At 31.7% G+C, this 17,079-nt stretch overlaps 1 protein-coding gene across 2 annotated transcripts; it reads right to left on the reverse strand.

Annotated features, from left to right (window-relative positions):
• Positions 1 to 1,045: 1,045 nt before the first annotated feature.
• On the reverse strand, positions 1,046 to 11,566 carry LOC144844251 (uncharacterized). 2 transcript variants are annotated; one of them, XM_078701079.1, is made up of 2 exons: positions 2,845 to 2,861; positions 1,046 to 2,099 (listed from the first exon to the last, which is right to left on the reverse strand). In XM_078701079.1, the coding sequence occupies exons 1-2, from the start codon at positions 2,859 to 2,861 to the stop codon at positions 1,760 to 1,762; spliced, it is 357 nt and encodes a 118-aa protein (XP_078557205.1). In that variant the 3' UTR covers positions 1,046 to 1,759. The 2 variants fall into 2 exon arrangements, with proteins under 2 accessions (XP_078557205.1, XP_078557196.1); XM_078701070.1 differs by lacking the exon at positions 2,845 to 2,861 and adding an exon at positions 11,458 to 11,566 and having other exon boundaries at positions 1,049 to 2,099.
• Positions 11,567 to 17,079: the final 5,513 nt, after the last annotated feature.

The following is a 17,079-nucleotide window of genomic DNA, read 5'->3' on the forward strand; positions in this document are numbered from 1 at the left end:
TTTAGATACATATTTTTAACATAAAATTGTTTTGAAAATGATTTCAGATATTTTTTCAATTATTTAATTGTATTATAAATAAGGCGTCCCAGTTACCCCACGTTAGTGGGGTAGGTGGACCAGTATTAAATTCTTATATATGTGTATACATTTTCTATGTTTTTTCTTGAACACCAAGTGTTTTATCACAACAACAGTAGTTTACACATTACACATTTGATGAAATATAATTTGTTTTGGTTCTAAAAGTAATGTTTGGTAATTGAAAGTCAGTTTTTATTATCATATTACTTTTTAAATATTTTTTAATAATAATATTTTTCAATGTTATCTATAGTAATTGCAAGGGACAAAAATTCTTAGAAAAATGAAAGAGAAGAAAAAAGAAAATAAAAAGATCAAGAAAAAACAGACAAAAGATTGAAAAGACAAGAGCACATGGAAAAGAAAAAGAAAGAAAAAGGCGAAAAATGCAAAAACAGACCGACCCGTGTCTCCTGAAAATAATGATCCATCCGAATACTGTGGCCACTGCAATGGCTTTTATTGGGACGATAATGAAGATGATGATTGGTGGCAATGTATTGGAGGTTGTAGTTTATGGTTTCATGAATCTTGCACTGGGTTGTATGGAAAAAATAAAGAACTTGCTACGTATGTTTGTAATGTATGTCGAAATTAGGAAAAATTGTGAAATCGGCCAAAATAACAATCAAATGAATAATTTGAGTTCATCAATTGTTGGTTTGAGCACATATTAAAGTTAAACAATTGAAGTACTGATTAAAAGGTTCTTAAGTGAACACTAAAATGTTGTATATAGTGTGTTTTATTATGGTTTACTTTGAAAGTTAAAGCCGGTCCACTTACCCCAACTCGCTGGGGTATGTGGACCGATGACACACCCATAGTTACCTAACACCCCTCCCATAATGCATTACTCTATGAAATTTTTTTTTTTTTAATAATGTGCTAGGGTACCTGTTCTTGCATTGTGAGTAATTTCAAACATTTCCAGCTTAAATTATGGACATTCTGAATGAATAAATGCTTATGTGTCCCACTTACCCCAGTTTACCCTAATCACAGTTTTAATATTTGTTACACTAAATTTTAAAAAAAGACGTATATAGCATCGAATGGCTCTTCACTACCAAGAAGGAGATCATATTTTAAAAAAAAAATTTAAACGGAGAATGGATCTTGGTAAAAAATAGTTAAGAGTGTTTTAACCCCGCCACAACACAGTCCACAGTTTATACATTAATCACATTCATTTTTCAGTGACCATAAGAAAAGAAGATTTCTTGACAATGTTAACAAAGGAGTTGTTGAAAGAATGTCCAGGAATTTAGATGTACACAAAGCAGGCCTCCATCTGATGTTTCTTTATTCTGTTGATAGTCCGTAATTGTTTAAAAGATATTTCCATCTCCATTAATAACTCTTGATCCATCTTGGTAAAATTAAATGACGTTGCACCAACACTAAATATAATAACTATCGTAAATGATAACGTTTTTTCAAGGTGTCATACTTAAGCAAAGGCAACGTGTTGCTTAAATAACAGCAATGTTAAACTAGCCAATTAAAAGTGCCATTCATGTGCATTTGTGTATTGGTCAGGACAAAAGAATACGCTGACGTCAACAATACTCAGAATAGTAATGCGATTTTTTTTGTTTTATTCAAACAGTTATTTATGTGTAAAATTCTATCTTTTTTTTCAGGGAAGTATCATATTATAACAAATTTATCTTCATAAATGATCGTCATCTAATAAATCAACCCATGCGTTTTCTGGTGATCGCTTTCCAAACATCATTCCCATGCCGTAATCGTCAAGGCCTGGATCACGGATCTGTTTTGGTCCGACTATCTGGTCTTTTATCGCGGCTACATCCATTGTTCCACTGTTTTGTGCGTCTCTGGCTTGGTGAATCGTTGCAACTACCGCCATTTCTATGTTATGTTTTAGCTCGGAGATAATGTCGAATTGTTTTCTGGTGTGTACCTTTGGTAAAGGTGATGAAAACACATTATTGCTGATTAGCCCAATACTGACTACCACCAGGATTGTGAACTCTGCTTTAACCATTCTGAAATCAAAGTAAAATATATACTGTAAGATCAGTACTTGAGCAATTACTACTTTTCGAAACGCCAACTGGTGTACTAACACAAAAACCAACCAAGCTAGGTCAGGTCAGTTGATGTGTGGTAGTCGCTTGGACCTAGACACCATCAAACATGTGTCGAGGTAAGAGACAAACGTCCTATTATCTCCACATGCGCATAATGAACTAAACATGACGTAGACGTAAATCGAAAGCTTCCTTTGTATATTGGTTTCTAATTCTAAAGAAAAATGGATCAACTCTAAAGCTGAAAATAATTAATACAAAACGGTAAAAGATAATTTCCATAATCGCGATTCCTTTTTGGTTCCTTTACTGTTATGTTTAAATGATACCCTTGCTATAATTAACTAGCAAATATACCTCAGACGGGTTTTCACGAGATAATAACGTTTTTTTGTTATTGTTTTGCACTTTCATTTCCAAGTATGTATGTATGCGAAACTCAAGTAAGTTTGGACAATATGTAATGTCAGAAATGTAATGATCGATGTCCTTCATTGAAAGATTTCAACTCTACAAATTCAAATTAAGTTTTTGTTACATTTTATGTAAATTGTAATTAATTATCGTTAAGGGACTGATACTATCAATTTCAAGCACATGTATACGATCTAGTGTAAGTGTTATGTAATCATTTCAGCTGTGAAACAATTAGTTTTTCGCTACTACTGTCTTTCTCCATGATAAATACTTACGAATACACTTAATATTTGACAACATTGAGAACAGCAGGGACACATACTGGAAATTGTCTGTTTACCTAGTTAATTAAACCATTGAGGAAATATAGTATATATTTCCTCCATGATTGAACTAGTTCAATAAAAATAATATTGTAATAATTTCTTTGTTGCAGTGATAATCTAGTGTTTTTTTTTGTCTTTTATGGGCTCGTCCCACTTTTATTTCAGTTTACAATACAAATTATTTTAATATATACAAGTTCACTATAATAAGGCATATAATATGTGTATTCTCTTGTATTATTAAAATTAAAAACAAAGGTCATGCTCTCCATTTTTTTTCTTGTCACATGCAAGTGACGCGTACATATTTCTGATTATTGGTAAAACGTGTTTTTTTAATGACATATATATATATATATGTTTAAAAATAAATTTAAAAAAAATTTACAATTATTAAAAACATTTACTTATGACTACAATATAATATATACAGACATGTTGAATATTGCGGATTTCATATATTATTAAAATTGTCTAAAAATATAATCAAGGGTTACATTTAAAATCACTTGAAATAAAAAAGGGCTACACATTTATATTAAAACTTATACAGCATATGTCAAACTAATATAAAATACAATTGTAAAACGTAGGGAGAGAGATTTTCCATTTCTGATCAGCAGTATAAAAGTTATACGAATACTCATTATTTATGAGGTTTATAATTTCATTTTTAAATAGACTCCAAATATTTGCAGATTCTTTTCTGTCGTTTGTAGTTCTTTATTTATTATATTATGGAGGATTTATATATACAAAAAGTAAAAACTGAAATTAATTCGTTTACAAGTTTGTTTGTTGTTCCCAAAATTACATTAACCCACTTTAGGAAGTCTTGCTGATAATCTAGTGTTTATGTAATTATTTTACATTTGTCTAAAACGATGATATTTTATTTTTTATTTTATTCGATAAACTAACAGCGATAACAGCATTAAAAATTATCCTTATTATCAACAAATTCTTATAATATTCCTATTTTATAAAAGTTAAAAGAATAATTTTTCATAAATAATACATTGAATTTTTATATTACATAATAGTTTTACGTTTTAATAAATTGATATCGGCGTCTTGCTGAGTCGTACAAACCATTTACAAACTTGTTTGTGAATGTAGGCCTACTGGTCAGGTGAAGTGATTCCCTCAGCGGCGCGGGAACGATTTTTTAAGTGGGGTAAGGAGTGTATCCTTGATTTTTTTTAATAGCGATGGGGCTTAGGCACCAAATATTTTGGCAAATCACACCCTTAGATGGTCGGAAATGGTACTCTTGCACAACAAATTAATGATAATTTACTAATAATTAATCAATTTATCTGGTTCCGAATTACCAATTGTGTATGCATTTGTTTGGTTCAACAAAAAGTAATAACTTTCCTGATAATTCACTAGTCTAGTTGGCTCTGGATCCGTCCCGTAGTTCTTTGATATATTTAAATTATATTATTTTTGTGTTCCCTTTAAATGTCATCTTAATTTCAAATTATATAATATCAATAAAGTAATATTGTTTACTTAAGTGTGCCAGTTATTCAGCACTGAAGAAAACAAAATTTTAACACAAAGCTCACGGTTGTACACTATCAACGAACACTATGTGACAAAAGCATGTGATGTGCACATTTGACTTGGTCATATCACTACCATATTTGGGCACTGGTTTGGTAGTGTGAACAGAGCTTAAAGATTACACTTTCAAATCTATCGCCAAATAATATGTCGTTACTTCTCAGACGCCGATATCAATTTCTTTAAAAAATAATATATTATTGCTACGGTGTACTCACAATAAATTTGCTGAAAATAAATGTCAGTTTTATCTACTTTCTACAAATATATAGTGTGGTTTTTTTTAAACTGAGAGAGATAAGAAAATGTACACAGAATGTCTGGATCTGTCTCAGAAAACGTTTACTATGGTTTTACGTTGTTTAGTATTCCTTTGCGAGCGCCATCGGGCATTTCGATTTTTTGTTTCTAACAAACTTTCATTTTAAGTATTACATGACATTTAGAAAAAAAAACATGACATATGTCAAAACTATAATTTAATGAATTGCATATGCTATAGCTCCCGTGAAAAACCGTTCGTTGAATATGCCACTTTTACAATACTGTATTCATTCACTTTAACCAAAAATTGGATTAAAACAAATTATAAACCGGTAACTTAAAAAAATGTAAATTAAACTGGAAGTCAAGTCGATTTTAACTGATAAGCGAAATAATTTTATTTTTCATTTTTTTGGGACAATACATCATTAAAGAATGTTAGTTTGTTCAATTGTTTCGTTAAATTGTAAAAGTATTTCTCTATGAATAGCGTTCATTCATTGATTATTAATCTCATACTCAGATAAAAATACTAGGGCTACATTTGACTGAGGTATCGAAAACCAAGTACATTTTTTAAATGAACATACAGTAGAACCCTTTGGAACATCATAAATAGGAATACACGTATTAGGAGACTTTTTTCGGAATGTGGTTTGAGTTCTTTGCTATCCGGAAAAAAACAAGGTAGAAGCAGTTGCTCGTAATTAATAGGCTACAGTAAGTAATTTTAAACCCGGAGGTACTCTTTAAATGGCGTTTAAATATTTACATACACTTTGTTGTCAGAATAGCAGTCTGTGTAAAAGTACACCATAAAGATGTTGAAAACTAAACATTCCCTCACAGTTAACAAGCACTCAGGAAGTGAATTGATTCATCAGTTGCACTAATCGTATGCCTAATTAATAAAAAGTCTCCAAGCATTTCAAACAGCACATGTTGAAAATATTTACGTTACGTCGGACAGATAATCGGTCACAATTTATTGTCGTTGGGACATTTATTCATATAAATCAAACCGTGATGTTGAAATGGTTCAAAGTCTGAACTGCGAATGATAATCATCAAACGCATTGATCTACTCTGCTACGCAATGATTTTAGACGTCTAGATGTGATTGATTGAGCTTTATCAATAAAGCGGCTTCGGTGTCATATTTATATTACCGTGTCCAAATTTAACACTTAAGTATGATATTTGAATTCTAAAATGCCTGCATACAAATATATATATATATATATATGCATAATGTATGTAGAAACATTATCAATCAATCTAATTATAACCAATGAAGCTCTGTCTACAAACTAGTTTGACAATAAAAGTTAATGTGCCCAATATGGTAGTGATATGACATCATCATGTCCATATATGGGTGCATCACATTTTTTTGTCACATAAAGTTGGATAGTGTAGACTAGTTTAATTCTATTAAGTGTTTACACTATTTCTATTATATGGACATGATGATGTCAAATCACTACCACATTTGGGCATATCACTACCATATTGGGCACATCACACTTTTTTTTCAAACTGTCTTCTGCCTATTAAAAAAATCCCTGTTAGTTCAATATTTCTTGTTGATTACCGATTCAATTCACCCCTTAATTATGTATTTGAGGTACACATGGCGGTAGACGTCACCGGTCTAACATTTCTCGTAGGTAGGTGTTAAGCAAGAAATTGTTATTCGTTATTTATTTTAAAAGTATCCATCGTATTTGTGTTTATCGTATTAGAAAATGGAAATAAATGAGTAGATGCTGCATGTATCAATCAATCATTGTTTTGTCCGATTATCTCTAATAAATGTTTGCTTATACATCTTCATTAAAATTATATCATTAAACCGGTTTGGCACAGGACTAGGTAAAGTTCGATAGTTAAACAGTACAATCATCACATACTACCTGTATACGAGTATAAATATACATGAATTAATAATTACACAATAATTACCAGTCAATTAGTCTTTAGTTCTACCCTATCTGTTGAGGAAAAGACAAAGGGTTTAAATTCAACGTTAAGGCGAACTTAGATTTAGACCAGCGTTAAGGTGAACTTAGATTTAGACCAGCGTCAAGGCGAAAAATGCACCAAAAGAATTTCACCCTAAATGCATAATTAGTAAGTATGTAATTATACAATTGGAAACTAAAAGAAAATTATAATATCATAATACCATTTATAAGTCGGACGTAATAACATTTACAATTTATTTTCTTTTTTGCCGACTTCAGACTAAACTGTTCTTATTTTGTTTGTATAATACAGGTAATTTTACACACCTTACTGTGCGTATTATGAGTGACCTTTTACATAGTTATTTATAAAACATGTATTTATCCCCTGATTTATTTTTATCCTACATAGATATATAGATTTTGTTATTGCCTTAAATGTGTAGGCCTAATCTGTATTAAGGACAATTACATAGAATAGATGGTCGCTACGCTCACGTACCATCTAGGTCGTGCCCACAGGTGACAGATGGTTCTAGAATACACAGTAATTTCAGCATAAAAAAACTGGCGATTTCAAATGTACGTACCACAGGACTATAATACATGTCGTTTGCAGGAACGAATAAATAGACACGGTTTATGTAGTCAACTAAAATTAGCACCATGAGAATTCCTTGAGTCAAATTTAAACAAACCCAATTTGTGTTTTTTATGTAACATTAGGGTTGAGGGATGGTGAAGAGGATGGGTGCAAAGAGGAACCATTTTAAAATATATATTTGTTTTATGTTTTATAAATAATATACCACTAAACACAGTAAAACATTTGCGATATAATACTTTGTTGAAACTGTCACTGTCATAGTCGATTGAAATAGTAAAGTACATGTAACGATACATCACTACGACGTTTATATTTTTTGTAATTATTAATTAATACAATTAACGTTGAGAAGAAACTGTCAGTAATAAAGTTTATTTGTATAATTATGTGCTTAAACAGTACCCACACTCACAGTACAGTACACACTCATTTGCGCTTCAAGTGGCGACAAAAAGTGGTTTATGTATTTAGTGTTAAAGGTTTTAAGTTTATCCCCCAAGGGACCATACATTTACTTGTGTTATACCAAATAATTATACTGGGACACTGAGGGATTGGAATGTTCCATTCATCGCCATGCAATACGTTTGTATAAACGTATATTAAATCTATCAAAAAAGTATGTTCTTAAGAAAATCAGATTGTCTTCAACATTATGATGAATTTTCGTAGAAGGAGATAGGAAAATGCGAATCATCCTCGTATTATTGTGTGTGGGTATTGTTCAGCATCTAGGCCTACACGATCGGAAAACACCCCTATTTGGGGCAAATCGTTAAACCTAAATTCGTTTTAATCGTCAATAAATAATTATCTAATTCAACGTAATTATAATAAGTAAAGGGTTACATTAGGTGGTTAAAATCAGTGCCGAACGTATGAACCAACTTTATATACCATCGAGTAATACAAATTCTAGAAGTAACGCGCGATTTACCAAATTTTGCCCTTACGTAAATGTATGTATAGATAAGCAATGACGGTAAACGGCAAACGAAAAATATATCTATGTTATTTCTTATGACCATTTATACACAAAACGCGGGGGAGAACGGACGGGCGGTGGGACTTTCAGTTACCGTTACCTCTCGTCTGTGTAAATTGGCCTTTAGTATAAAAACAAAGATGTACTGGATAACAATGCTATTTTACCGGTAGGTGGCTGCTAAATATTCGATCACGTTGTAAAAAAATCACTTATCCATCACCTGCTGTGTATTTACTTGCCTTTAATTAGTAACAAGATGAAGTAAGCCGATTAAGTACATGATTAAACACAACCATTGCATGCTAGGCTAATGCTTATGCGTGTAAAAATTGATGTATCCAACCTGCCAGGTTCTACCATTCAATTAGATATTGATAGTTCTTTACCTAAAATTAACTTGATGTACAGTAGTACTGCTAAGCAACCAACTTTAGTCGATTATGTAAACAAATTTGTACTAACATTACGAAACACGAGCAGATTTCTTACTTTTGCCTTTAGTGCGTGAATGTGTAATCAAACATGGTTGTCATAGTAATCAAAATCATTACCAGATCTATTCGTACTCTTGCCAATTTTAAATACCAGTATGGAATTTCAAGTTCGGTGGTGTTGCAAAAAGTTGAAATATGGGAAAGTTAACCATAATTGTTCTCCTATCTTTTGCATTTCATTGTTCGAAATATTTGCGTGGTAAAACTTATATTGTCCTTCGTTGTTTTACGAGAATGGATCCCACAACAGGGGTGTCATCTGAACAGGGATGCCCAAATGGAGAGGTTGTATCGTATGTATGAATTACTAGCTTGGTCTTTGTACAATGGAATATAAATACAGTAGATTCTTTTAAGAGGAAATTTCGGCACCCGACAAACTGTCCTCATTAACATGGGCTGGCCATTAGTAAACACAAGTTTCCCTCATTCGTTTTACGGGAAAGTATTCCATTAATAAGGATGTCCCAAAGGCGCTCTCTAACTGTTTATACAGCAGTCATATATCTGGCTCCTGTGTACTTTGGAGAATTCATCTTTCGGAGTAGGATGTTACCCCAGTTTACTGGTCCATCTCGGGCCCGTGTTGGTAGAACCAGTCTTCTCAGAAAGGACTTAAAACTGGTTCACCAAGTCTATATATCTGGCTCATGTGTACTTTAAAGAATTTACCCTTCGGAGTATCTTTCGGAGTAGGGTGTTACTGGTATATCTCAGCCTTTATCGTTCTGTACAAACGAATGAACGCTGTTTGACACGAATGGATTCGTGGGGGAGAGGAAAGCTGATGTTGTGTCGTTCACACCTGTGCGCACACTGGGTTGGCCCAGTAGGCTGCGAGTCACATTATTCCTTCACATTTACATTTATGGCTTTGTATACGCATGTTTTTTTTTGCGCCGGAATGCTAATGATTTATTTTGATATTCCGATTATTCCGTAATAGTAATAACGGTAAAATAATTGAATCAAATAAGCTATGCGCTTAATAATTATAAATACCAATAAATATTAGAAAACAGAATGCAATTTGTCAACGATTAAACAAGAAGTTCGAATAAAACCGTAAAATATTGCTTTTCTATTAATAGATATGTGCACTTAAAAACAATTTGCAAATATCGTATTTTCGTATATCATTACGTCATTAATAATGATAATTTCTAAATAAATTTCTGGCAGAAATAATATTTTCCAGAACAATATGGGTTTATTAAAAAAATATTCATATTTAATCTAATGAAATCTATAAAAATAAAAAGGATAGGATAATGGCATCGCAAATGCCAATATTCAATAATGGCCTATATTAACTAACTTCTGTGTACTTTGCCTATCAACATTACCGGTATATTCTGTATCAATTTTATCAATGATTTGATTCCTGTTAAACGTTATTATGTGGTGTATTATGTTACGGCTAAGGCATCACATGTGATACATATACTACACTGCATTATATAATTTGCCTAGATTCTAGATACATTATAAATACGGTATCAGCAACTATACTGAAATACTGTAATGTTTAGAGGAGATAGTTTGTCTAAAATGATTAATGTATCAATATGTAACAATACACATCTGAGAGATAAATCTATTAGCGCTACTCTTGGCATTGCAAAACTTTATATCTTTTCTAAATGTTTACTCGGAATGCATACCGGTTTAACGAGTAACCTCATATTAAAATTAACAAGCCATTATATATAATTTTCATTATTATCTAAAGTATTTTATAAAAGCTACATTTGATATGGTTTCTTAAATACTGTTTTAGAGTACTGTTGGCCTACTCATTAAGAACGTTCCAACTTCTAAACAAATTAGCAATACATTTTGTTCAAAAGTCAAAATGCTTTTAAACACTTTATATTTAACCAACTGTTACACAGCAAGTTCCTGTTAATATTTTAGGAAATATTAATACGCCCTACATACTTATTGCAACCACGTAATGTAGACTAATGTACAGAAATAAACTATTACCATTTAGTGAGTATGCTTTTAGTTTAACTGGGATTAATTTGAAACGTTAGCATGTCAATGCTCCGTGTTTTACAAAGCATTATTTTATAATTGTATATTTTATTAGATTTCGTCTATGGAATGTTATCAAGTAAAATATAATTGTCGAAACTGAGCCTGTGATTTTGTTTGCTCTTTTCAGCCGATTAATTTTGGGAGAAATTTACAAGGTTTATATATAATAATATTTCATTTGTTATATACATGTTAATTATCCTTATATGGTAATTTTAAATAGTCTAAATTGAAGGTGACGTCCGTCTCCAGTGTCTTTAAAAATGTAGGTGGCGCTGAATGTAATTTAGAAAAAAGTTCTGCAGAATTTGGAAAATGTTCAGGCTACTATATACTACTATAGTATAATACTATATGTCGTGTGGTAATGTCAACATATTGATTCTAATACTTAAGTTGATTCATTCACTTTAGAAACTTTGTACCGTACTGTCAGCGTATAATATTCAATATACACAATAAAAAGCGCCGTACACATTTTTACAGTAAATTTCCTTGATTAAAATCAATAGGCTAAAATTTAAAAACTAAAAAAAAAAAGAATAATTTGTCTAATAACTAAAAGATAATAATACTGTAGCTTCCTTAGGCAAAGCTACCCCACAATCTGTTTGAGAAAGAAATAACGTTCTTACCTCTCTGTGTAATTTTTGCTGCGGCGAACAATTACCGTCCAAACTATCTTGTCGTCTCGTTTCAATGTTTGTGAATATCAATCGTCGATATCATTTGTTGCGTGAGTGACTTACGGGTTCTCTTAATTCATCGAACATCGACGAAGCCTTATTTATACTCCGAGTCTGGAGAATTAGATTTGCCAATCGTTCGCTCATGACGTCATCATGTTACCAATCATTTGTTAAAAGTAGGATCTTGGACAAGTCAACAACTGATTAGTATGGCAAGCCAAGAATGTCAAAATACCACTGCCACTTGAAGATAACACATCTTTCACGCAAACTGATTCGACAAAAGGTGCGTTCCATGCTGATGGAGTATCACTGCTGCATTGAACGGTATAAGAAGGCGTGTTAGTTTAATGTGATTTTGATGTGAATACGTCAACTTCCACGCAACTTTTCCATTAAAATATAAGAGGATCGTATAAAGCAGGTTTTAGGTCATTTATTTTGCATCAAATTAACAATGTGATCGTGTAAATAGTCCTCGAGATTCAAATGATGCTATCGCGCTTGTTGCTAGGATCTCAAGAGTTTTAACCAGGAATGGAAATTGACTCAATTAATTACTAATAATTAAACATGTATTATAGCTTTGGAATAATTTTTACGAGAACTTAATAACAGTAATTTTAATGATAATTTTGGAGTTAGATAATGGACATTGTTCTACCTCAATAGTTGTGAGCTCAAACAAGATATAGGGCCTATAGGACCGGGACAAATCAATACTACGTCTAGTATTTCATTTAGAACACAATTTTGTCAAAGACTAATAATAACTCATTTTGATGTTTAGTTTTCGATAAAAATGTGTGTATACTCTTAAATTACTGATTTCATATAATTTAGACATATTAATAATTCCAGGGATTTATTTCATTAGTATGTAATTTTGTTTAAAGTTTTGCTTTCTCTATTGTTCAGCAGAAATGATATACGTAATTTAACTTTTATTTATAGACCAAAACAATTTTGTCTTTATTGTCTATTATGTATATAGGCCTATAAGAAAGAAAGACAATAAAGATTGTTATTATATAATAAAGTAATGTTTTGGTGGAACACATAATCCTGATGATGTCATTACATTTTCATAAAAGCGTAACAGTTGCGCTTAATGTTTTTTTTTCTATAGACGACAGAGCGTTTTGTAAAGTAAAGTATCGCGTATTTTACTCTTACGATAGAGGATAGAGTTCATTTACTTGCATTTGATAACTAATATTCTTTCTGTTGACTAAAACAAAAGTAGAACATTTTTCGTATAATATATGTTGCAATAATTCAAGAAATTAAACGGTTGACGTTTTTTATTTGATGTAAGTTGTAAATATGAACATAACTGAGGTTTCCGTAATACCACGCAGGCGCAGATCGATATGTTTATCAAATGGGCGGAACTTGCGCGTTGCATGTTGGGATATATCGTTAAGGTTTACGTAATTCGTTCAAAAACACCCTATTTAAACCTCCTTAATTATATTTAATATACATTACAATACACACCATGACAAACACTGTCACCTCATGCACTTATCCGCGTACAGTATTACTTAGGCCCAGAGGTTATACATTATAAAGAATGTTTGATAATCAATGAGTCTGAGACGACGTATTGCTTTCATTATATAAATGTAAATTTTAATGATTAATTGTGTTAATATAATTGCACAAAAACAAGGTCATGGAAGTGTACTTTTTAAAGCATAGTGTGTGATAGTTAATTTACCTCAAATGTATAATATAACGTAATAGCATTTCGCACTGTGACACTACAAATAAAGAGTGTTGGCCTATTAGCTTACAAAATTGGAAACATTACAAAATTATATTCCAAATTCCAATATCTGAATATAAAAAAAATAAAGTAAAATTATTTTGGAAAATTTACATTTAGATTAGTGAATATAATGTCGTAAGATCAAGTAATACGATCACATCACCACATTGATTGTTATTCCTGGTTATAATGTTTAATTCAGCAGATACATACACTTGCTATAGGCAAATTGTCTCCATACCCTATAGAAAAAAAATAACTTCTACGATAAAACTTTGTCACAACAGCAGAAATCCGTTATGTGATATGGTTGTTTAGGTACTTGAGTTGAGAATATCAATATATTGTGGGTGGGAGAGGGTTTGTGGTGAAATGTTTTATGATTCACTACTCTTTATAATGCACTCCTCCTCAATCCCTTAATCCATACGTTCATTCAACAGTTTTACACAATCTTGAAAATGTAACAAATCAGTTCATCAATTTGAATTTAAGATGCGAACACTGACTGGAAACCTAGATTTACACAGCAAACTAAATCGGCGTACGTGACTAGGCAAAAGGTCTTAGTAGTTTACTCGGCACCACAAGTAATATTTGGTAATTAAATTCAAATGACTGGAATTATTAACAATTGGTATTAAAGTGTTGACACGATTAGCAATTACAAAGAGGTAGCGATTTTGTAATATGTACTGAATTTTGGAATAATCAACTGAAGCACGGTAACAATTTAGTAATTCAATGAGATTAATTAATCACTAAAAGTGTACTAAAGGAATTTGATAACCAAAGCTACTTTATATACATACCATACGACGTTTCTTAGTACAATATGAGGTTTTTGCATTATAATATGTAACATGCATTCCAATTATTGTTTATTTCACTCCCTTCACTTAACCTCTTACTGAGCCCGGAATCGGTAAGATAGTCGGAGACAGTGCCGGGTTACGTTAAGTTTTTCGACTCACATACGTTTCGAACAGAATCTGGAATGAGAGTTAAGTGAACGGCTTTATTCCAAACACTACATCCCGTTTTTATCCGGCCACCTTGCTTAGAGTGAACCTTTTTTGCCTTTTGTGAGGTTCAAACACCTTTATTTCTATTTCAAAACATAATTTTGTTATAATCCTTTTGATAAATAACTTTCTTTGCAATCGAATTGTTGTTTTTGTATATATATTTAAATATGTTATTGTTTTATTAGTAAAAAGAAACACATTTAAGAACGTGATCATAAATTGCATTGATTTCATTGTCCACTGAGACGCTATTATTTTTATTTTTATTGAGTGGGTTTAAACTTGAATGACTATATTATTCTTAGATGTTTTTAATGTATCAAATAATAGTGACCTTTGGTCAACAAGAAACATGTTTTTTATGGTATGTTAAGATTGGATTTTAAAAATATACGTTTAGGCCTAAGTTTCGTGGATGTGATGACGTAGGCTTGAGTTTTTCCACATCCACGCACGCGTAAACATGTAATCTCATTAAACGTGATGCTGCTACGCGCTACAACATATCTAATTCCATAAACAATTCGGACTCTTGCAATAATTTCATCGAATACATTTCAACAGATTTTCTCACTAACAAACGGAAGCGTGCGTTGTTGACCAATCGAGCGGGAAACGCGGATTTTTTACGGTTTTTTGAATAATGACACTCAATATTGACAACATACGACTCAATAGACATCATTCATGCATAGGAATATGGTACGGATTCTACGTTTCCCTTTCCTGGTTCAATTCTATTGTGGTATATATCTATCTATCAAACAGTCGTAAAAATAGGTTGCTTGCTTCAAAGATTACAAGTTAAAATAACAATCAACAAGATGACAACGCTTCGTGTCCGCCGGAAGCTTAGCATATACGGCCGAAATGATTGACATTTTAAAAACAGTACACATGATTTCAATCAGCAATGTGCCTACTTCGATGATGCAATTAAAGTAAACACTATTACTTTCCTGCAAATAATGTAATTATAAGAGTGTGACGTCATCAATATGCAGGCAATCAAAGTGGTTGTAAAGTCGCACATTTTATCCATAATGTTCTTTCAGTCGGATCGTTCTTTCATCCATTTTCTCTGTATTATTGTTCAAATGATATCAGACCAAATTTGCATTTCATCCAAAGTTTTGAAAAAATGTTTCAACATATTTATTTCTTAGCAATAATGGCGACGATCACATCCTATAATTGAGATTTTGTGTAACGCGGGGATTTAAAATGTAGGCTACCTTTGAAAACTAAATTTCAAGAAATTATGCATTAATATGAAAGTCAAGCCAGGTGTATGCACAATGTGGTCGCATTGTTGACATACTTGGTGTTATATTATTTAAAGATAAATCTGTGTAATATCGCTCACATTAAACAATTGAGTTTATAACACACATGATTAGATTTTTGTCATTAGATTGGAGGATTAATGGGTCACATGATATCCAATACACTTCTCCAATGAATCCTTACGTCATCAAGAATGCAATTTCGTTACATGCGAGTTGAATTTCGTTATATGTCTGTTGCGTGTGCCGTCTGTGATTGTTCTACTCCGTGCTCACTTTTCAATTGGCTGGTCTAATTGTTTTAGCGAATTAATTAAACAAATAATTAATGTTTTTATATTCGTGCAATGGAACAAATAACTTAACGAGGCGAGGAAGATGAAATGCTCTATTTTCACTCCAAATTATTTGTACAATTGTAAATTCATTATTTGTTGTATATTGCTATATAAAGATAGGTAGTGTATTTTGATTGATTAATTTCGCATCACGTGCTGTTCAGTATAAGTTCTATTGCACAGTAAAGTTCTATTTAATGGTTCTATTGCACGTTCAGCATTTTTATATATTTTGTTAATGTTTCGCAACTGTTGCACAATAAAAAATCGACTGTGTGCGCAGTGTGCGCTGTCTATAACACTGTTCTACTCCACGGCCTACTGTATACAATTATATTATGATTGTGGCTTTTATTACAGCCATGAAGGTGTGAATATCACTTACAGAGTGATTGAATAAAATAATACCACAATTAATCTTAATTGAACATTATAACTTGCCCAAATGCTCCAATTAATGTACTGCCTGTCGTGTAAACCATTGGATACATTAGTTTACATTATCATGTATTCGAATTTGATAACATTATTATTGTAAATGAATCAGTAGTGATTTGTATCATGTTTGGTATCTTGATGTTTTGACGCACCTTTCATAGTATTGAATGTTAATGATGTATTATGTAGTGGTGTATTATGTGAATAAAGGATTATTATGTTTTTATACTCAGTTATCAAAAGTACGGCGAATAAAAAGTTCAAATAGGACTGCCTTTTAAATAGTGCTACGAAGATGATGTAGGCCTACTCACGAGATGGAATTATCAATATTTTAAACATAGTTGAAAATTACGTACTTAAGTGAAAAAATGAGGATTAATTTATCAAACCAGGTATTATTATTTTGAAAATCATTTGTTAAGTTTGTTTATTACAACATAATATTTATATTATTTGACTTTTTAGTAGCAGTAGTGTTAATGATTATCACCGAAAGGTGTGCAGAACAGTTGTAAATAATTAAAAATGTGCGTAAACGAGAAACAACGTTTACGTCAAAAGAATATTGTGAAAGGATGTAGTCGGTCATTCTCGGATGGCTATTACGTGACGCGAATGATAATTCTCCGACTATATTCAATTGATAGCTCTTACAGTGGAGGAACGAGAACAAGCATTAATGTTGAACATCAATGATATAA

Source organism: Antedon bifida, chromosome 1, assembly GCF_963402885.1.
Source record: "Antedon bifida chromosome 1, ecAntBifi1.1, whole genome shotgun sequence".
Classification (NCBI taxonomy): domain Eukaryota; kingdom Metazoa; phylum Echinodermata; class Crinoidea; order Comatulida; family Antedonidae; genus Antedon; species Antedon bifida.